We start from the raw sequence: 23,853 nt of genomic DNA, 5'->3' as shown, positions 1-23,853 counted from the left end.
TATTTTTCTGCAACATTAAGTTTTGTAGCAGTTTTTATAGATGTTATATTGTTTTTTTTTTTAATTTTAATGTTAGATAAAAAAGGGAAATATTTTGGCGGCAACTAGCACTGTCAAAAATACCCGATACCCGAATTACCCGCTAGATTTTTTCGGGTATCGGGTAAAAAATTTTGGGTAATCGGGTAACCCGATTTTTTTTCAGGTTGGGTAAAGGGTACGTTTGTTGGGTTTCGGGTATACCCGAATTACCCAAATTATTTTAATTTTTTTTTTCGTAGAGCTTGTACTCTATAGCAGGTATTTGATGACGCTTAAACTAACTATTATTATTGTAAAAAATGAATCTCTTTTATTATGACAATATGACACTAGCAATATTAAAAATAATTGTTTATATATCATCATGTTCTTTAAAACTTAATTATTTTCTAGATTATAGTTTTTATTGCAACTAACAAACTTATTATTTGGACGAAACTTCAGAACATGACAAAACTTATGGCTACAATTATCTTAAACATTTTAAACTTTTAAATTAAGATCTTTAAGTATTTGTTTTTTTTAACATCTTATTAGATTAGATTAAGTTGTTAAAAAATTACTTGATATCTCAGGTATTATTGACTAAAAAATCTCAATGTTCAAAGCTTGAGTAACTTCGTTTATGTCTCGTTTGTTTATATAAACAAGACTAATAAAGCACGACGTATTTATTTCATTAAATTTATTTTCAGGTGAAATTCAAAAAAAATTATATATTTTAGATAATACCCGAATTACCTTAACCCGACCCGATACTCGAATTACCCAAACCCGAATTACCCGAATTTAATTTGGGTCGGGTAACAAGTCTTTTTTTTAACATGAAAAACCCGAATTACCTGAAACCCGAAAAAATACCTGATCAACACTCCTAGCGGCAACGGATTTAGGGCGACTTGTAAGTATTAGTGGCGACACAGCATTTGCAGCGACTGTAAGTATTAACAATGACCGAGAGCATTGACGGCGACATATGAAACATTTACAGCGAAGTAACAGCAACGACAAGTTACCGCTTTAGCAGCGACAATCCTACCTTTTAGTGGCATCGTCTTTCTTGTAGTGCTTCCTTAGAGACCATTTCTAGTTTAAGATGGTTACCTTGTATCATAGTTTTATATTAATAAAATATATATCGTTAGGTTAAATATATATTGTAAGTTTAATAAATATATAGATAAAGATAATATGATGAGAAGTGAGTTAGATTTAGCCGACGGATGGTTTTTAATTTTTATTTAAAGAATAAAATTTAAAGAGAAATGGTGAAAAAAAAAAGGAAAATGGACAAAAAAAACCGACAAAGTCACGTTGAGGGTTCTCACCCACGCCCTGCAAACTTGGTCCCATCCCACAAAAACCTTCCTTCGCTTCTTTCCTTCCTTCATTTCCCTTCCTTCATTATTGCCTCTTTTTCCCCCTCACTTATTTTCTTTTTACTTTTGACACTTCTAATTATTTTTTATTTTATTTTTTACTTTTTATTTTTAAGGCTTAAAGTTCTCACACCACCCCTTGTTTTGATTCTTTTTTACAGTTTGAGGTGACCCATCATCAACTTTTATGATCTTCCATTATATATATCAAATCTAACATAAAATAAAATTCAATCATTGTAATTTATCACCAATTTATAAAAACTATAAAGATAAATTTCATGTCTGATGTTACTTAATATCACACTTAGAATTTTTTATTTCTTTTTGTTAAATTTTTCCATGCTAAATGTCAACTGATAATTGGTGAAGGTGAAGGCATCCAAGATTAATGGTTCTCACTTCTCACCCATATTTATTTATTTATATGTATATTTATATTGAGTGAAAATCATAAATGGTTAATATATATGCGTCAGCTAAGGTAAGATCGTTGTTGTTGGACCATGTGTAAAAAGATCATAACAGTATACATATATCTATGAAGACATGCATAAATCATATATGTTACTGGTTAGATGACAAAATGCCATTGTTGTAGACCATGTGTGTATTGAACTTTAGAAGACAATGTACGTATATCAATTAGGTGGCGAAAATGGGTTAGTGTAGGCCAATATGTGTGTTGTGCAGTGAGTAGCTGGCGAGATATGACTAATGTGTATGTATCTATCATACACATATATTCATCGGATAACGTTAATTATTATCTTCTAATTAAATGCATATATAACATACATATATATAAAATCATTGTATCCTTTATCATCTTTTAAATCGACAAATATGGGTCAGATGCTAATGATATGGGCCAGATCGATGCTAATGAATATCGTTAATTTTCCTTATTCATCATGTTTTTATAATAAGAGGTATATATGTTCCTAGTCCAGTTTCTTACATCGATGGGGTCTAAACGAATATGTTCATTTTAAACGTAATAGATTATGATTATAAAAAAGATTTGATCCATTAATGACATCTTATATGACATGGTATTACATTTGAAATTTTGTGTCAATCGTATTTGAATCAAGTGATTAAGTACACATCTACATATATAGATCAAACTAGGCGTGTCGAAAACAACCGAAACTCGTTCTACGCACCCGACCCGTTTCAAATTTGGGTAAAATGGGTCGGATAGAACAGATAACGGGTATGAACATTCGGGTAATAGGTTAACCAGATAATAGTATAAGTCGGGTTTTAGGTATGAACATTAATTTTCGGGTATACCCGAATACCCGAATTCGTTTTTTAAAATAATACATAGTATATTTAAATATTAATATATCCCATATCCTATGTATTATATAGGGTATTGGACTATTGGTAACATGAGGCAGAAGCATGCTTGAAAAAAAATTAAAACCCTTCACTTCTTCTTGATCGACACAAACAAACACAGGCACGCTCCATATTTCTTAATCCGAATTTCGATCCTCAAAGACGCAATTCTTAGCCTCCATCTTCGTTATAGGCTGAAAATTCTCATGATGCATATTCTCACTAGCCATGTATCATGAACATACATTATACAACAGTAACAATGAAGTGGTGCAGCAGATTCTGGTTTTGAATTCAATATAACCCAATAAGAGTTATTTAATCTAATAATAAACATGATAAATTGTTGTAGTTGAGATTACAATATAATCCAAAATTAGTTGGATTCAAAATATATGTGTTAAAAATGGGGTTAATTTTCTCGAGATTCAATAGACTAGAATGATATGTGTATGCTCCTCAAAATACTCACATACTTTTGTCTTCTTTAACTTGAAATGGAATATTTTGCTACCCAATTTTTTATTAAACCAACCTAAATGCAAAAATAAAATAAAAAAGAAAAAAGAAAAAAGAAACATTTTCAGGTATATCCGATAATTATCCGAACCGGCCTAAAACCCGAATACCCGAAACCCAAAAGCCCGAATTACAATATAGGTCGGGTATCGGGTATTATTTTTTTAAGGAAATACCCGTTTTACGCGAAACCTGAAAATTTTATCCGATCGACACCCCTAAATCAGATTAGATAACAAATACCGAAGATTGTATACAACAAGAAGTCCCGAAGATCCCATTTGGAATTGAAGACTCCGAAAATCCCATTTAGATGAGGTAGAGAAGAAGACTGCAGTATGTGCATACAAATTATGTAAACCATGTGTGTATATTGATTAGGTTGCAAAAGGTGAAAATAAATGAGTAGCTAATGTGTATATCTATGACAAGAGTATGACTCAAGTAGACCATATATGTACGTATGTATGTAAAGGTCTAGACCATGTGGATTAATGTATATATATGTATCAACTCTTAAAATATATATAGTAAATGATATATATATATATATGTTATAAAATATTAATAAAATGAGTTAGATGTATGAGTATGAGTATGAGCATGAGCATGCATTAATGGGGAGCCAAAACCAAGATGCATGATTGATAATTGAGAAAGAAGTTAATGAAGGATTGGTCCACTGGTGTCTGAAATTTTGCAGAAGAGACCACTATTTACTTTCTTTCTCTTTCTCTTTCTCAATCACACAAAAACTGTGGTGTGTAGTGTGGCTTCTGCAAAATCTCTGCCACCTTCCCATGCTTTCCCCCCAAACCTAATATGTCTTTTACCTTCTTTCTTTCTTACTTTCTTTCTTTCTTTCTTTTTTCTTTTGCGTGTGTGTGATGTAATCGATGCCCTCTTTTTTACTCTCTCTCTCTCCCTCTCCCTCTCTCTCACACACTAATCACACCCCCATAAAACACACACCCTCTCTCTCTCTATGAGTCTGCACATTTCACCTTCCTCCATGTCTGTGCATTGGTACTTGGTTATTAAATCCTGCTAGCTGCTACTGTGTTACTGCTGTATGTGTGTGTGGCCATTGTACTGCATGCAGAACAACTGACAACTGGGAAACCATGACCCAGGTTTACAAGCCATCTCCCTTTCTTTCTTTCTCTCTCTTTCTTCTTCTCTCTCATCAGCAGCTAGGGTTTAGTGTTTGATCCATATTTAAAGCTAATTAATTAATGAACTTGTTTGTTTAGGGTATGTAGTGGTGGCTGTTACTGTTAACCCAAAGGTCTGATCAGGTTACCTGATCATTTGAGTTTAAGTAATATTAAATCTTTTGTTTGGATTCTACCGAATATATATGATATATGCTATCAATCGACATTAAAGGTGTATAAACTTTATCTGTTGTCTACAGGACCATGTTGACAGTTTTGTTATTTTTTTGGTTTTATCTTTTTAAGATTTGTTAACTATATATATTTGTTTTTAATTGGATTCTTTTGTTTTTCAGAACATAATTATCATCCACCGTGTAAGAAAATCGAAGGGAAATATTATTATTTCTTGAAAATCTTTTATGTTATTTAACTTATTTTCAAGGGATTTTGGGAAATAACTTGCATGAACGTAATCGGCGCCATTTCATAGTACATTTTTGCAAGCGGTTTTTTTAACCCGAACCAACCACCCCCCTCCCCTCCCCGGGTCCAAAAAAAGAATATATATATATATATACATATTTTTTAAAATTGTGTATTAGACCTAAAGGCTGTAATTTCATGGTTTTATCATGGCAAAGACTATCCATCTCCACATCAATTTACCATGTTTGACACATACCAGAAACGGTGAGAGAGAGAGAGGTACGGTAGCTTCTAGTCGAGCTCCGCACTACCGCATTGGAAAATGTAGACCCGACACGGTGTTAGCAGTCTACATGGCAGTATGAGTTTATCGCACTCACACCATATCCTTAAAAGATGATGAATATAATCTCGTGATCAAAGCAGTTAAAAATGATTAAATTTAGAACATTAGTTTAAAAACCAAGTTTAATATTTACTTAAATCTAAAGTTATTTAGTTTCATATTTCATATGTTCTAAAGGTTAATGATTGGAAATGGTACAATTAACAGGGAAGGTTTAAATCACACTAGTGTCATTTAGATGTTTGTTTTTATTTTTTTAAGAATATTTTCATGATTTTTTTTGTGAAACCCATACAACACAACGTGTAGACGTTTTCTTTTGCAGACTGTTTGTTATTTAAAAAACTATAGACGGTACAGAGAACATGTAGACTATTTAAAAAACTGTAGATAGTATACAGAACATGTAGATGTTTTCTCTTACAGACTGTTTGTTATTTAAAAAACCGTAGACAATGGGGAATCTGGAAAATAAAATTAGGGTTTGTCGGTATATATATTTAAGGCATGAAACAATATATATATATATATATATATATATATATATATATATATATATATATATATATATATATATATATATATATATATATATATATAACTTTTCAAAGAAAATTGTATAGGTAAGAAAATTAAGTGCATACATACCCTTCTTCTACATTAGATATGCCCCTTATCGCAAACCTAAAAAAGATATATGGCTCTTCTTCTTGTAGGAGACATGGACTAACCTATTTTATTTTTAAGTTTGCAACCATTTTCCTTGTAGAAAACAAAAACAAAAAACAAAATTTCATTTGTATCCTTACAAACTTTAAATATTATTTTTATATGCTTATGAATTTTAAAACAACATATATGTTCGTCTACAACTATAAAATTCACCTTTATATCCAAACTACTATTTTAATTACAATCGAACCATTTTAATATTAAACTTATCTAATATCCAAAATAGCATATGACATTACTAAACTACCTGACCAGGGTACTGTTCCTCGGGTGACCACAGTGGTTAGGGTTTTTACTTCCCGATCCTTCCATCGTCTTCGTTATCTCTACTCCAAATTTCACCGTCTCCCCAACCCTCTTCGTCTCCACCGTTTCTCCCTTCTTCTTCATCACCGATCCAGACTGCTTCACACACTCCGCCTACTGCCGATGGTAGTGTCTTAGAATTGCAGTCATTCTCTAGTTTCTTCTATCGTCTTTGACTCATCCTTCCAGATCCTTGATTATTTCACCAAGTTCTTTTCACCGCCCACAAAGGTCATAAATCGAACCTGCGGGGGTTTTTATATTTGATTATGGTTTAGTAGGAAACAAAAGACCGATCTACATCATCTTTAGAGAATCCTTTTCGTTTCGGTGGGTATCAGTTTCCCCCAATCGCTTCCACCTCTCAACATTCTCAACTGTTCCCCGTCTTCCTCTACCACTAAAACCAACGGAACATCTTCCCACCTCTAATGCTTCTTCTAATCAAGACTTCTTTCTACAACAAACACCACTGACCTCGATACGCTTTTGAAATTTTACACTTACCTCCCTTATTATCCGCCGCCAATCATTGCTTCGTATATCTCGATTCTTCTTCAATCTTTCTTCACCTTTATTTCTTATGATCGTCTATGGTTTCGTGCTCTCGATTTTGTTGGGATTCTTCGACCTCCGCCTCAACTGTCATCACCTCATTCCTCTTCTACTCCATTATTTTGGAATTTGTTGGTGTTTAGGGTTTCTAGTGGAACCCTTTAACGCTATGGTGAAGGGATTGGATGCAAACTTACGCTTCTACTCCTGGTATGCTCTATACTTCACAAAGTTTTTATTTTCTGGGTTGTACTCCAAAGGTGGTTTAAGTATGGATTGCGGTTGTTACTATGATAATTGGTGAGGTTATGGTTGTCTAATTATTGTGATTAACAATTCTGAATTACACTATATGCTTTGTTCAAAATTTCTGCAAAAGTAGCCCAACATAATTTCTATAACTGTTTAAGAGTTACCTGCTATTTCACTCTGCAACCCAACTGCTCGATGAAATGTTTCAACCAGGTTATGCTAATTGTTGATGGATGACTGAGATTATTTAATGTAATTTACGTTTCGGATTAATCTTTAAGATTTTGAATGATAAGTTTTATATCTGTTAACGATAACTTTTCATTTACATGACTTGGATTCGTGATTAAAGATAGATACCCATCATGTATGCCACTTTTTGGATATAAAAAAACATATTGTAAAAGTTAAGGAACTTTAATGAATTGGAATCCAACTTTCATTCTTTCCATTACAACATTATACTTTGGACTATCCACCAAATTATAACAATGTAATCCATATATTTGCAACCCACCAAACAGTTTTCCTTTGCAATTTTTATTATCTAGGATTAATCTTTAGTTGCATGAAATTAAAAAAAAAAAAGAAAATCATATATTGCAAAACTTTTGTTAATTTATTTTAACCAAGTTCATGTTCAATATAGTTTTGGCCCTCATATTTTGACTAAAGTCATTGACTTTCTTTGTGGTGTAGAGTAATTTTGACCATAGAATTGGATTTCTGATTGAATTTGCAGGTTGGTGGATGAAGATTTGTATTTGAAGCAAAAACCATTCAGAAATTAAATGGAGTTGATTGTGTCGACCATATTGCAAAGTCTCAAGTAGACACCCGTCATTAGTTGTAATTTCTGATTTTCTTGATAGGTCATTGATTCATTAACGTTTTATCCTCAATTTTTATAAGCAACTGATTTGTTGACTCAGTACCTTTTTTATGCACATATAGGAACAAATTTCAACATTTAAATTGGATTTAAGATCTTGAAGGAAGATATTCTTTCTAGCTTCCACCCCCTGACATGGGTTGTTATTGGGGTTTGTACAACCATCATTCTCATATCTGAAAACATTATTCACAAACTTGGAAAGGTAGATTTGCAAATACTCTTTTATTTTGTTTTTTTGGTGGTCATGGTTTTTATTACATTTATTTTTGTGAAAATCTTTGTGAAAACATCATACATTTAGACTCACTCATAAAAATATGATGGACACTCCCATTATGAAGCAGCCATGAAGCATCCAACAGCCAATCGTGGGCTTAATGTTCATATGTTTCAAATATTAATTAGAAGTCAGATTCCGTATGTGATTATGAAAAATACATCTTGATTGAAAACATCAAACATGATGACATTACTGTCATCGCATGTGATTTTACAATATCAAGTTTTATAGAATGATTTTAACTGATAAACTCCATCTGGAGTCGGATGGTTGTTATGATTGGTTGATAAATATAAGTTTACTTTTATTTTTGGTAAATAGAGTAAGTGCAATGCTATTGTTAGTAGATAGTGAAAGTATATTGTTGTTTTGGTATGAAAGAGTATATATATATATATATATATATATATATATATATATATATATATATATATATATATATATATTACTTTTTTTTGTAAAATGAGCAAGTATGTTGCTATAAAAGGAGCAAGTCTGTTGCTATTATCGGTAGATAAATGGAAGTATATTATTTTTTGTAACGTTTTGTGCTGTTTAATGCAGTATATGATGTACCAGCTTTGTAAGAGCGTTGCTTTTTGCCATGCTCATGGTGTATTACACAGGTAGATTAAATCTTCTTCTATTCTTGAAAACTCAAAAAGAATATTTTTGATTTCTTTTCTCATTTGTTTCAGGGATCTTAAGCCCAACAATATTTTGATGGACAAAAAGACATTGATACATAAAGTAGCAGACCTTGGACTTGCCAGAGCGTTTACTCTACCAATTAAGAAGTATACTCACGAGGTATATATGACAAAATGGTAAAATTTCTTTAAAAATTTAATTTCATGTTTGCTAATAATTTCTATCATTTCAGATATTGAACCTGATGAGTTATTAATTAACTCTTTGATCGATTAGATCTTTGTAATAGGTATGCGATGAACGTAAAAACAATGAACAAAACACAAGTATGAATCAAGATGTGTCGAATGATTAGATTACTCGATCCTCAGCAGAGCTCGACTAAGAACTTCCACTGTAGAGGATTCTAGGGTTACAAAAACAAGAACGATAAATATGCTTGAACAATAATACTCTAATCGTTACTAATCGTCCTCTCGTTCTAGAATGCATGCAAGCATCTATATATACTAAAACCTACAAAACTCACGGATGGACAGGCCCATACCGGAGATATATATTGGACTAGCTAACGAGCCCAATAGACGCAACACAAAATACGACCCAACAATCTCCCCCTTTGCGTCAAATTGGAGCGAGACTACTTCTTCTTCTTGCTTGGGCAAGCAGCGGGAGCCTTCTTTACGGTATCAAACAGACGTGTGATAAGAGCAAGGATAGTCTGTCTGAACCGAATGTACCATTGAATCATATCATCAAAGTACTTGATATCATCCGTTGTGTTCTGCTTGCATCGATGGATGATCCCTAAAACGTGTTCCAAACATGCAGTGGTGTAGAGATGTTTGTCTGCCAAGGCGAAAAGGCATTTCTGTCCTTCGTTCCTGGTAAACATGACGGAGTTTCTCTTTGGGTCAATCTTCCCCATCTGCATCATGTTGAGATCACTGGCAGAGCCAACAGGAGATATGGTAGGCTTCTTCTTAAATACGCTCGCAATCTCCTGATCCATCAAAGCAACTTCCATGATATAGCATACAAGCATCCTCTTAAAATGGTCGATGATCGGACCATATTCAGCTTTGTTTGTAAGAAGGATGTTGTGCAAGATAATCCAATCATGGGGATTAAGGTTGGGAAGATCTGCAAGTGAGATGGCATGTTCGGCTTTGGTAGATCCCCTTAGTACCTTGAACTGAACGTTGGTGAAGTTTCCTTCCCTGTACGGCTTCAGGACCCGACCATTGATAATTTTCTGAGCGCTCCAAGTCTGGTATTGGGGTTGAGCGGCCTTCAGATAAAATTCGATTAAGTCCCGATCAACATGTGGATGAGGATGAGGGGACTCTGCAATGTTGTCAAAGGCATGAAAAACAAACGCCTTTCGGGTCAGTGGCATGTCGAACTGTGAGTCGACAGTGTTAGAACGATCTAAAGAGATCACAGGTTCTAGCCACAAGATACTTGGTGTGTCAATGGCTTCTTTAATCAGCCTCTCAAGTGTCCACGGAGGAAAAAGAGTTTTCTTGCTCTCAAGAAGGTCGTGGGCTTCTTTCTGTCTTCTTTCGGCTTCTTTAGCCTCTCTAGCCACACGGCTACTGATGTCAGCCTCTTTATCTCAACCTTGACGCTTCAGGAGGTCGGCAATTGTCTCTTTATCATCATCATCACTCTCCTCAGCAATATTTTTGCCTTTGTCTTTCACACCAGAACCGGAGGCTTCGCCTACTGGAGGAGGTTCGGTTGTGTGAGTTGCTGAAGTAGGAGGTGGTTGAGACACTTGTTCTTTTTCTCCCCCTTGTTTCGGAGTGGACACAAAATCAAGGAGCCCCTCAATTTTGCTGAGTAGAGAAAGGGTGGGAGCGAGCTTCTCTGCAAGGGTACGACGTACTAAATAATTGATGATTGGGTCATGTGCTTCAAGGATGTTGGAGATAGCAGAGTGGACATCCGAAACACACGATTTAACCACCTCTCTTTCAGATCGAAGAGAGTCAATCTCCTGTTAACAGTTGGAGAGTTGAGTACTCTTGACCTTCAGAGCGGTAGTCTTCCTTGTGAGAGCATCCATGAGAGAGTTCTCGGCAGCTAAGTCTTCTTGAAGCTTGGAGAGACGCTCCTCAATGGTGATTCTGAAAGCTGAGTTGTCGTCAGAGATGGTTTGACGAAGCGAAGCGAATGACTTCAGCTCAGAAGCGACTGATGTAGCCAACTGGTTGATAATGGGTTCCAGCATAGTCTTGGTGGCTTCAGCACTTTCCTGTAAAGATTTCAACAAGAAAGAAGCATCAGTGAATAGTTTATCGACTTTTTCGGTCGCTGCCTCACAAGCTTTGGTTGAGGCATCTATGGCGGCCGTGGCGGAATCAAGGGAAACTTGATGAGCTTTGGAAAAAGCCTCAACAATTTTCTGAATTGCAGCTTCAGATATGGAGGACAGAGATGAGGAAGACGAGGCGATGAGCGAATCAATTTTGTCATGTAGCTCCTTGAGATGTCTCTTTGTGATAGGAGCATCGTCATCGTCGTCACTTTGAACTTGAAACGGACTATAGTAGACCGAATCAAAAGTCATATTCTCCCTGCCAAGGAGTGGTTCTTCTTCCTCTGAAGCATGAGCAGGAGAAGATGGTGGTGGTGAAACTGTAGGCTCGGTAGTAGTAGTAGTTTCGGTTTGGGTGGTGTGTTCAGTTGTTGGTGTGGGTTCAGGTGCTGAGGTGGTTTTTGGTGCGTCAGTATGAACCCCCGTATCAGATATGTTGGTTCTAACATCTGCAGTGGTAGTGGTTGTTGCTTCGGTAAAGATTGGTGGTGGTATTGGGATGGAAGTAGGTGGTATTTGAGTGGTGGAGGTTATGGGGGGAATAGAAATAGGAATTGTAACGGGTGGAGAAGAGATAGGAGAAGTAGAAATATGTATCTCTGGGGTAGGCGAACGTGGTGGGGTGTTGCCACGTTGAGATCCATCCGAATCAGAACCCTCGTCCTCAGATTCGCTTGAGGATGAAGCGATAATCAACTTTTGTCGCGGTTGGGTTTTTCTCCTCTTCTGCGGTGGAGACTGAGCAGCCTTAGTGAGTTTCCTTTTCTTGGGAGATGGGCCTTTTGCTCCCTTTGCCACCTGTTTTCCCATATCAACTTTCTTGCCTCTAGGAGCAGGCTTGTCAGCATCATGAATTGATTTCAGCATCTCTGGAGTAAGATCCCTCGGACCAGAACATCTGAATTCCTTATACATTTGAATGATCCGGCTGTCAGCAGGAACGTCACCATACATCGTTTCCAGGATAGACCCGTTGAAGGGAAATTTCGAAGCATTCGACACAATGATCTTCGTGGTATGGAAAGTACCAATCGAAGACATTGGAGCACCAGCGACAATGGGAACGTGATACTTGTCCATCACCCATTTCGTGACAATAGTCCAAAATCGAGCATAAGAAATCTCTGAGTGTCGAGAAGTCGAAGAGAGACTCTGAATGAGTTGTTGCCATAGGACCGACCCGTAGTCCATGTTGATGCCATTGTAGATCCCGTACATGATGGAGAGAAATAAACGACTTGCCCCATCGGATCCAGCACTTCGTTCAGATAAGCCCTTGAAAAGAACAGTGAACATTCCATTCCACTGAGGGGGCAGGCACGACTTCTTGAATTTCGTGACAGTAGTGAGCACCTCAGTGTACCCCATGTTGTAGAACATGTTAAACATATGACCCATTGGAATGGTTTCCGGATTAACCCTCGAAGAATCAGGGGCAAACCCTAACAGTGTACAAAACCTCTGTTTGGAAATCGACGCCTTGTGCTCAATGACATCGAAGAAAATCTTGTCGATGACCTTGTCGTAGCGAGTCGTGGCAAAGATTTGTGACAGGAACTCTATTGGAACAACTTCAGCCCTGGTAAGAGCAGTAGCGATTGGCGAGAACTTCAGGCATTCGATGATGGGAAACATGAAAGCGTCGTAAGCCTGAGGAGTGAGATCAATGATCAAACTCTGCTGGGGACGAATAGGCAAGATGTGAGAGGTCGCGTGAACAGATGAAGAATCCGCCATTGTTGAGATGAAAGTGGGAGAGATGATGAACAGTAGAGTTTTAGAGGAATTTTTTGCTTTCTGAGAATTTAGGTGCAGTAAAGAGATAAACGGTGGATCACATTACCTTTTATACTGTGGGTAAAGGAGAGAGAAAGATCTTTCCCAAATCTTCAATTGAAAAACGAAGGGTTTTTCGGAGGTGACTGACGCGTGACAGTTGGGTTTGACGATGATCACGCAGGAGAGAGAGTGTCAGTCCCTAATTACACGCCTTCCCATCAGGCGCCGTGTGGAGATGAAACGGTTCCTATTCGCACGCTTTTCCCTGTTGCGCCGTTTGAAATCAAATCGATTGGACTCCCGCCTGAGTCAACATTTCGTCATCTTATCCCTTTAGAGTGAAACGGCATCTTTAAAATAAAATCGCCACGTGGATCAATATTAACCACAACTTTGGATAACAGCCAACCCAATTAAAATTCCTTAGAATTAATGAAACCAGAATTTTGGAAAATCAAAAAGATTCATGCTGAGTGTGTAAAAGAAAAAGAAATAAAGCAACACTTTTGAGGGATTATGTGATGTCAATAAAGACACGAAACAGTGGATCCCAGACACGAATCTCTTCCTTCAAAGTCAAGAGAGACTTTAAAGTGTTTGTGTGGTTTCCCGTTGAATAACGATCAAACACTTATTAAGAAGTGTTGAAAGGCTTCTTTTAATTAGGCTTATGAGGTGGCTTTCGCTTCGATTCATAATACCTGATCTTGATATAAGATAGAAATCGAACGAAGTACTTGTGAGACCAGTGTAGTCTGTTTGAACAAGTAGGTTGGAGATAATTTTAGTGGCAAGGTAAAATAATGTATGTGAAATCTCAAAAAAAATTAAAACTGGATCCCAAGGGAAGAAATGTTATTGGATTTAACAATTTCATAGGAATCACTCAAAAGAAAAGTAGAGATTTCATGTTGTACTCCCATGGATAAGTTCGTCAATTCATTAGTGAAAGCTAGAGCAAGTTAATTGTTCACCGTCAATGCATAGTAGGTATTGAATTGTGGGTTTCACTTAGCACGTAGTGACATGAAGCTAAGATCATGAACACAGAAGTTGTGCAACCATAAACCTCAGTGGTAATGTCTGAGAGTCTCAAGGGTTACGTTTGTGAAATGAGTGAGATGGAGAAAAATGATGTAGATGGTGTAAAGAAACCCAAAGTACCTCTGCTATGAAAAATAGGACTAAGCAGAAAACTCTTATCTCATGTGAGAAGAGAGTTAGGTAGCTCATGATTAGAATAAATATGAGAGCCTAATTGGGAAGACATGGTTTGTTTGTACCAAGTCAGTAAGGCTTTTATTCAGAATCAGATGAGGCTTTGGTCACATACAACAACATGCTTCTAGGGACACTTAGCTAGTGAAATAAGTTAACCACAATGAAATAAATAAAATAAAATAATAAAAAATATAAAAGCCAAAATAAAAAAATATTTTTGGAGTTTTTGAATTTACGAAAAAAAAAATTTGGAATTTTTGATCGAAATAAATAAGACATAAAAAAATTTATACAAAAAAAATGTTGGAACCGAACCCGAGCGTTCGGTTTATTTCGGTTGAGAAAACTTTGGAACCGAACCCGAGCGTTCGGTTTATTTTGGGTGAGAAAAATTTTGTAACCGAACCCGAGCGTTCGGTCTATTTCGGTTGCCAAAAAAAATAAGATTGAAAAAGAGAAGAACTTTGACAATAAGATAAATGAATTAAGAAAAATGATACAAAAGATTTACAACCATAGAAACTACGTTTGAGTGATAGGCGAAAATCAAATGATACAACCGAACCCGAGCGTTCGGTCTATTTCGGCACACCAGATCAAGACCCGAACCCGAACGTTCGGTCTATTTCGCTTCTTACGTTTGATCTTGAGAGGTAATTTTTGGTACTGACTCCGATTCCATCATTCCAAGACCTTGTAGAATTTTGTTGAAAGAAGCTTCAGGAAGAGGTTTGGTGAAGATGTCAGCCAGTTGATCAGTGGTTCAAACAAAATGAATTTCGACGTTCCCATCTTCCACATGATCCTTAATGAAGTGATACCTCAGTGCTATGTGCTTAGTCTTGGAGTGTTGCACTGGGTTATGACAAATCCTAATTGCACTTTCAGAGTCGCAATATAGTGGGATCTTTTTCATATTGAGTCCATAGTCCCGGAGTTGGCTTTGGATCCAAATCACTTGAGATGTACAGGAGGCAGCTGCGATGTATTCTGCTTCAGCTGTATACAGAGATACACAAGTCTGTTTCTTTGATTTCCAACTAACCAACTTCCCGTCAAGGAATTGGCAGCCTCAAGTGGTGCTTTTCCTGTCTAGTCCACAACCTCCAAGGTCTGCATCTGAGTAGGCTTGAACGAAGAAACCTGAGTTTGATGGATACCATAAGCCGAGAGAGGTAGTTCATTTCAGATACCAGAGAATGTTCTACACTGCAAGCATATGAGGTTCACGAGGATTCGCCTGAAATCTAGCACAGTAGAAAACATGAAACATTATATCAGGCCTGCTAGCAGTAAGGTACATTAGAGAACCAATCATCTGGCGATATAGCATAATATCGACTGCTGGCTTGTCCAAGGATGAAGTGAGCTTGGTGCCGAACGCCATTGGAACTTTAACCTTTGATTCTCCCATCATGCCGAATTTAGCAAGGAGAGTCTTGGTGTAAGCTTCCTGGTTAATAAAGATGCCTTCCGGTCCCTGTCTAATATTTAAGCCAAGGAAAAATTTAATAGGACCCATTGAGCTCATTTCAAATTTAGTCTCCATCAGCTTTCTGAATTCAGCCGTTAAGCTAGGATTCATTGAGCCGAAGATGATATCATCAACATAAATTTGAACAATCATAAGGTGGTTACCTTCCTTCTTACGAAAGAAGGTTGGGTCAACTGAACCTTGTTTGAATTTGGACATCTTTAAAAACTTGGTTAGCGTTTCATACCAGGCTCTAGGTGCTTGTTTTAGTCCGTATACCGCTTTGTCCAGAATATAGCAGTGATTGGGGTACTTTTCATTCACGAATCCCGGAGGTTGCTCCACATACACCGTTTCTTCAAGTTCTCCATTTAGAAATGCGCACTTCACGTCCATTTGGTAGACCTCAAAGTTCTTGTGTCCAGCATAGGCAAGAAATATTCGAACAGATTCCAGCCTAGCTACAGGAGCAAAATTTTCCTCATAATCGATTCCTTCCTCCTGGCAGTATCCTTTCACAACCAGACGAGCTTTGTTTCTTATTACATTGCCTTCCTTGTCCATTTTATTCCTGAAGACCCATTTGAGACCAACGACCGAGGCATCTTTAGGAGTTGGAATGAGGCGCCAAACTTTATTTCTTTCGAACTCATTAAGTTCGTCTTGCATAGCTTGAACCCAATCAGAGTGATCAAGAGCAGTATTTACTTTATTCGGTTCTACTTTTGAGATGAAAGAGTTAAACATGCAGAACGCTACTTTTGAGAACAGAGATGCTTGCTTTGCCTTCAGTTGAGATCGGGTCAGGACCTTTTCAGAGACATTTCCCACTACCTGTGAAACAGGATGATCTCTGGTCCATTTGACAAGAGGAGGGTCCATTTGACAAGAGGACCTTTCCGATCATAGGATGGATCCAATTCAGCATTTACCATCTCTTCTAATTCAGATTGATTGTCATCATCATAAAACATATCGGCATTCTCCTCCTCGACTGATGAGCTCTCAGGGGTATCTTGACTTTCTGGTGCTACAGGAGTTTCGGGAGCATTTGGGCTTTCGGTAGCAACAGTACCTTCGGGTGCAGTAGAGCTTTCGGGAGCTACAGTACTTTCGGGTGCAGCTAGAGAAGAGTTCTCCCCCCTCAACCTATGAACTTGGCAGTTTTGATAAAGATGGATTCTCCCCCTCAACTGAAGCACCGTGCTGAGAAGATTCATTTAGAACTGATTCTCCTTCACCCAGTCGTTTGGCAGCGTCATCGACGATGTGCTTCAGATGGTCAACTTTGTTGTCTGCTGCATTGGCTTCTGAGAGAGTAGCCTTCTCCGGTTCATCGAATAACTCCACAAATTGCTCAAACAAATTCGCAATCGAGGCTGTGACTTGGCCTGTTTGAGAAAAGATTTCTCCAACTGATTCTTCCGTGGCCTTCAGCTTCTTGACATAGCTGTCATCGAAAGTCACATAATATGTTTCTTCAATCTTCCTCGATCGCTTGTTTAAAACCCTGTACGCTTTCGAAGTAAGAGAGTATCCCAGAAAAATTCCTTCATCGGCTTTAACGTCGAACTTGTTACGATGATCTTTAGAATTGAAGATAAAGCATCGAGAGCCGAATACGTGGAAGAATTTGACGTTTGGCTTTCTGTTGTTGATGATCTCATAAGGAGTAAGAGTGAAACACTTATTGAGATAGGAACTGTTCTGCGTAAAACATGTTGCAACAATAGCATCAGCCCAGAAATATAGAGGTAAAGAAGCGAAACTTAGCATGGTTCGGGCCGCCTCACACAAAGATCGGTTTCGTCTTTCGACAATTTCGTTTTGTTGAGGGGTGTAGGGAGCTGAGAAGTTGTGACTGGTTCCTTTTTCTGCTAAAAAGTCTTCAAATTCTTTATTCTTGAACTCCAGCCCATTGTCACTTTTGATGTTGCGAACGACTTTCCTCAGCTGCACTTCAACCTGCTTGATAAACATCTTTAGCTTGAGAGTTGCCTCAGATTTGTGCTTCAGAAAGAACACCCATGTAAAGCGTGAAAATTCATCAACAATAACAAGAATATACTTGCTACCGCCAATGCTTTCGATAGAAGATGGTCCACATAAGTCAATGTGAATTAACTCAAGTGGTTCAACGACTTTAGTGTTGATTATGGATGGGTGACTTTGACGAATCTGCTTCCCCATTTCACATGCAGCACACAAATGTTCTCGATCGAACTTGAGCAATGGAAGACCCCGAACATGACCTCCCGTGACAAGTTTGTTGATATCCTTGAAATTGAGATGGGAGAGCCATCGGTGCCACAGCCAGCTTTCGTCAGAATGTACTTTGGATAATAGACAGATAGCTGGATTTCCTTTGATAGGTTTGAGATTGAGAAGAAGCATTTCACCTTTGCGCTCTGATTTGAGAATCACTCTTTTTGTTTTCTTCTCTATTATTTCTGAACCCTCATCATCAAATGAAACTTTAAGACCGGTACCTCCAACAAGCTGTGATACACTGATGAGGTTATGCTGTAGTCCTTCAACATATGCAACTTTTCTAATCGTGAAGTCTCCATTTGTTATCATCCCATAACCTTTTATCGTGCCGTATGAGTTGTTCCCGAACTTGACATTCCCGCCGTTTGGAAGAGATCGAAATTCCCTCAGCTCTTCCTTCCTTCCGGTCATGTGACGTGAGCAACCACTATTAATATACCATTCTTCGTTGAACTTCTCGTCACTAATTACCTGCAAAAATCAAGCAGATTTAGGAACCCAAAGTTTCTTGGGTCCACGTGAGCCTTTCACAGGAACATGAATAGTAAGGGAAATGTCAACTAGATATGTTCTTTTTATTAAAGTTGTTTCATCTTTCTTCTTAATGGTGAAAACTTTAATTTTGTTGGGGTTTGTTACAGTCGGTTTGGATTCAGGTTCAGGCGTTTCGGCCTTGGAATGCTTTTGATCATTCTTGACTGAGGAAACCTTCGATTTTCCTTTCAAATCTATTGAAGATTTTTCATTTTGAGTTTGAACAGAATTAGATTTAGAATGGGGTTGAGAAGAATTAGAATGAGAGAATTTAGACTGAGAAGTTTTCTTGACTTGACGTTCTAGGTGGCCCTTTTGTTTTTGGTCATTAGTAGGACCGAACCTTGAACCTCGGCAGCTTTTGCTCTCGGAACCGAACCTATGCTTTCGGTAGCTGGTGTTCTCTGAACCGAACCTTTCCCTTCGGTTGTTATTTATTTCTTGCGGTCTGTCTTCTCTTTTCTCTAAATTTCTGTCATGATAAAAAAATGGGCGTTTTGAGATCGCCAGATCTGTTTCCGCTCTGAGAGATTCTTTTTGTATCTCAGATTCCTTTGCTTCTTTTGATCCTTCACTTGCTTCGGCTGTCTGTGGATGTTGGCTTTTTGCTTTTGCTTCCTGTCAGCCGGTTCACTTTGAACTGATGGTGTTTCGCTTGAAGGAGTGACTTCTTCTATAGGAACTTCTTTTGTACCACTGGTACTTGGCACATCGAAATTGCCAGGCTTGTTTAGTGGCTCTGGCACATATCTGCCTTTGGTTTTCCAGGACGTTCGCTCTGATAGACCAACAGTTTCGTCAGCATTATCTATAGGAGCAGACCAGAAAAATTCATCACAGCCATCTGCATTATCTTCGTTTACAATGCCGGTGAGTTCGGCTGTCTGATGTTCGGTTACTCCTATGACCTTATACACCTGATTTGGTATTGTTCTCACCTTTTGGTACACAACTGCCTTTTCTTCTAGAATCGGGGAGTTATTTTGGGACAAATGAGCAAACTCCACAAAATTTTCAGAAATAAGATTTTTGTGGTTTTCGGGTTCGCTCTTGACAAACTCATAACAGTCGACTTCATCCTCTACATAAATTTCACTCATATCATCATCCTCATTGAGCTCAGATGCATTTTCAACATCAATTTTATTTTCTGAGCTTAAGTTGGCATTCAATGAGTCAAACTTTTGTATGGTTTTGGTCTTTAGTTTCAGTTTATCGTTTTCATCCAAAAGGTTTTTCAACATGTCCTTATGGTCCTTGGACTTTATAAAAGATTCAATTTTGTCCAGACCATACATATACGTCGGATTCACATCATCAGACGAAACTACAATTTCACAATTATATGCTTTAGCGTCGATTTCATCTTCCTTAAATTCAAGGAAGGGTAAAATCATGCGATGAATTTTCTGCCCTATTTCACAGTTCAAAGTGAAGTTGAGTGATGTTAGCATAAAGACGTTTAGCAATTAAACAAAAGACATTTCTTTGTTTCAAAAGTTTTAAATTGTCTCTTTGAAAATAAATGTTTTCATCTTTGGTTTTAATCAGCTCCGACTCCTTCAGCTCTATCCACATCCTCCGTTCCTCACTCTTGGAAGAAACCCTGCTTATTTGGTCAGTTAGGTTAGAATTGGTGACCCGTGTTTGAGTTAAACTGCTATCTAGATTTGAGATTCTTGAATTTAAGCTTTTTAATTCTTTTTCATACGAATTTTGTGGGACTTTAAATGAAACAAAAATGGATTGTACCTTCTTGATTAATTCATCAAGCTTATTGAACTGCACGCTGAGAGGTTTTGCTGTGAAGCATAGGTCCTCTCGCTCCTTGGTGTCCTCATTCCCACCATCCGTATTGTATCCCCTCATTTGAGATACATCTGTCACCATCAAGCACTTCCCGCCACTTTCTTCACCTCTTGCAACGTATGTCTTTCCATGAGATGGCTTCCTGACCTCATCATCCTCTGAGTCGGTTGACCAGACCTGCACGCCACCGAACTCATCATCCGCTGCCGAACCCTGCACAATTAAAGCATTCATTGAAGGGTTAGCAGTAGCTTTCTTTCTCTTGATCTCTTCCAGCTTTTTCATCAACAAGGCCTCTTCATCTTTTTCCTCATCCTTCTCTGCCATTTTCTTTAGAACGCAGTCTTTTGCATAGTGGTTCTTTCCTCCACAGTAGTAGCAGTTCACACCTGAATCTCCTTCAACTTTTGCCTCTTTCTTTGGTTCGTCTGTCTTCGGTTCCTCCCTGACCTTTTCAGAACTGTAGCTTCCCTGCCAATTTTGGTTCTTATTGGTAGGGAACCTTTTCTTAATGAACCTCTTTGGATTCGATACCATCATTGCATAGTCTTCAGAAGTAAGATCATAGTCTTCTAAATTGAGATCTTCATCTTCTACCATACTTTTGCTTTTGGACAAGAGTGCCAAGCACCCTAAACTGGAGACAACATTTTTCTCTTGTAAAACAATCTTTTCTTGGGATTTCAAAATCCCCACCAGCTTTGCCAACGAATAGGATTTAAATTGCTCATGAGCTTTAACAGTGGACACAACCGCTCTCCACTCGGATCTAAGGCCATTCAAAAAGGTTACTTTTTGCTCAATCAACTTCCTTTCTATATCGTGTTTGATCATCTTGCTAAGAAGATGATTGAAGCGATCGAACGTCTGAGTAACAGTTTCATCTGAATTCTGCTTAAATTCACCAAACTCAGACAAAAGCAAGGTCTGAATAGAATGCTCCAAATCTTCATCTATAGAATATAGCTCTCGTAGCCTATCCCATATTTCTTTAGCAGTGCTGCATGAACTCACTAGCCTGAATGTATCTGATTGCAGAGCGAATCGAGTCAGTCTCAATGCTTTAATGTTGCATTGAAACTTTTCCTTTTCGTCTTGAGCAATATCCTTTATGTCCTTTAACAGATCATTGTACTCCTTCTGAGTTTTAATGATTTTTGACGTTCCAGAGTGAGAAAATGGTCCAAAAACGATTGCTTCCCAAATAAGGTATCCATTGTCTTCCGATCCGATGACATAATCTTCAAAGTGATGTGCCCAGACTTTGTAATCCTGGGTGTAAAGGATAGGAATCTTCGTCGTCGATCCAATGCTGTTAGAGATGTTGATGGGATTAGATTGTGACTCGTCCATGCTTGATCGTTTTTAACCTGTTTGAAAGATCAGACTTGTAATATTTAATATTAGGGCAAACAAATAAATGCTGAGTTACGTCAATAATGGAGTGACAGCTCAATAAATATTAGTTAATGCGGAATAACCCTAATAGCAAACTCTTTCACAAAAAAGATGTGTATGAATTACACAGCCTCCTGCTCTGATACCAATTGATGAGTTATTAATTAACTCTTTGATCGATTAGATCTTTGTAACAGGTATGCGATGAACGTAAAAACAATGAACAAAACACAAGTATGAATCAAGATGTGTCGAATGATTAGATTACTCGATCCTCAGCAGAGCTCGACTAAGAACTTCCACTGTAGAGGATTCTAGGGTTACAAAAACAAGAACGATAAATATGCTTGAACAATAATACTCTAATCGTTACTAATCGTCCTCTCGTTCTAGAATGCATGCATGCATCTATATATACTAAACCCTACAAAACTCACGGATGGACAGGCCCATACCAGAGATCTATGTTGGACTAGCTAACGAGCCCAATAGACGCAACACAAAATACGACCCAACAGAACCTTTGGTATACAGATCCTAAAGTCCCTTTGGGTGCTACTCATTATTCGATAGCTATCGAAATGCGGTTTGTTGGTTGCATATTCGGTACTCATTCTTTCTGAATTAATTAAATCCAGTTTTAGTATTCCTTGGATTTAACTTACAGGTTTCCATAACACATATAGATTATGATAAGATGGTCTTTTTTTAATAAAGTATCTTACTATCATTTATATTTTTTTTTTGTTCTTTTTTTAAATTAATTTAATATCTAATATAGCAACTTGCTTTCATGTAAACTGTAAAATGAAAGTACATTGCTGCTTCTTTCATTTAGTTGATTAGGATAAATGCAAAAAAGGCCAGTTTATTTTCATATTAATTAGTTTTTTTGATTTTTTATCAGGATATGCATGTGTGGTTAGGAGAACAAAGTCATGGTTATTTTGTTCAAGAAAAGGAAGATACCTCAGTTGCAAAAGGATTAGGATTAATTGTACTTGCTGATATTTTATGTTTGTCTTATTGATTTAAACTATAAAATTTCCATTTCTTTGATTTTATTTTAATGATTTAAAATTTAGAATTACTTATCATTATTACTATTATGTTTAATTACAGCGACAACTAGAACCAACCAAAAGGTAAGGAAGGTGTTAATGTTGCTTCTAGACTAATTAGTGTGTTACTGTAGATCAAGTCTCAGTTCTAAGGGTAATTAATAGCAATATTCTTTCATATTAGTGTATTATAGGATCTTAATTTCTAAATGTACATAGTCAGAGCAGTGAAATGCTTCGTAAATTATGTGTTGTCAACCCAAATGGTCTCTTAACTACAAAAGGGAGAAAACTTGAAGACAACGAAATTGTCCACTTTGTCTTTTGTAACAGCGATTCAAGAAGTAAGAATAACTATTGGACCAATTCATGACCTAAAACTGCCGCATTTGGGATTGTAAGATTCAATACAAAAAGATCCGTAGAGGTAATAATTTACTCATATTCTGCAATTTTGTAGTGTTTCAGGATTAGTGGTTCTAATAAGTTGTTCATTTCAAGTTTTTTTTTTTTCTTTCAGACTGGTCGTCTACATTCTAAGAACAGGTTTGTTTTGTTGGAATTGTTAATAGACAAAATGTAAAGATTTTGGTTATCAGTTTCAGTTGTTGAATAGGTGACATTCTTCAAGATAGAGATCAATACATTGGATGCATTTTCACACGTGGGAGGTAATTATGCAATGGGAAAATGTTTGATGATTGAAGCAACATTTCCTAGAAAAATATATATTCTTACACTTGAAAACTACATTTTTAATAATTTGTTCTAAGAAGTAATAACAATACTAAGAAGTAAGTTGTCTTAGTGTGTTACTTATCATATGTTATGCCCTTTTTTCTTTCTAACAAATGACCGATCATTGTCATATGTATTTGATCATTATTCCAAATTAATAATTCTATTATAAACAACATTTAGTCCAATACATCACTACGACACATCTTAGGTCCAAAAATTTCAATCACCCTTCATTCCCTACGATTCTTATTCAAAAAATGTGAAAGCGTACCAAAAACATTAACAAATCCATACCTCGCGAAGCGGGGTTCCTCATCTAGTTAATATTAAACCAATTTAATTAGAATTA

The 23,853-nt window shown here is 37.0% G+C and overlaps 1 protein-coding gene across 6 annotated transcripts; it reads left to right on the top strand.

The window, feature by feature from the left end:
- Positions 1-3,971: 3,971 nt before the first annotated feature.
- Positions 3,972-23,584, top strand: LOC145052557 (cell division control protein 2 homolog D-like). Of its 6 annotated transcripts, XR_013684076.1 has the most exons (8): positions 3,972-4,423; positions 7,810-7,916; positions 8,022-8,164; positions 8,807-8,868; positions 8,941-9,069; positions 22,610-23,190; positions 23,284-23,309; positions 23,380-23,584. XR_013684076.1 is itself a non-coding variant. In XM_079000385.1 (6 exons), the coding sequence occupies exons 4-6, from the start codon at positions 8,810-8,812 to the stop codon at positions 22,730-22,732; spliced, it is 294 nt and encodes a 97-aa protein (XP_078856511.1). In that variant the 5' UTR covers positions 3,983-4,423; positions 7,810-7,896; positions 8,022-8,164; positions 8,807-8,809; the 3' UTR covers positions 22,733-22,766. The 6 variants fall into 6 exon arrangements, 5 of the variants coding, with proteins under 5 accessions (XP_078856511.1, XP_078856508.1, XP_078856507.1 ...); XM_079000385.1 differs by lacking the exons at positions 23,284-23,309; positions 23,380-23,584 and having other exon boundaries at positions 3,983-4,423; positions 7,810-7,896; positions 8,941-9,052; positions 22,610-22,766; XM_079000382.1 differs by lacking the exons at positions 23,284-23,309; positions 23,380-23,584 and having other exon boundaries at positions 3,984-4,423; positions 7,810-7,939; positions 8,941-9,052; positions 22,610-22,766.
- Positions 23,585-23,853: the final 269 nt, after the last annotated feature.

The sequence above is a fragment of the Lactuca serriola genome, chromosome 5 (genome assembly GCF_051521515.1).
Source record: "Lactuca serriola cultivar US96UC23 chromosome 5, Lser_US96UC23_V15, whole genome shotgun sequence".
Taxonomy (NCBI): Eukaryota; Viridiplantae; Streptophyta; class Magnoliopsida; order Asterales; family Asteraceae; genus Lactuca; species Lactuca serriola.
Note: the sequence above shows the minus strand (reverse complement) of the source record. Positions and strands in the feature narration are given on the sequence as shown.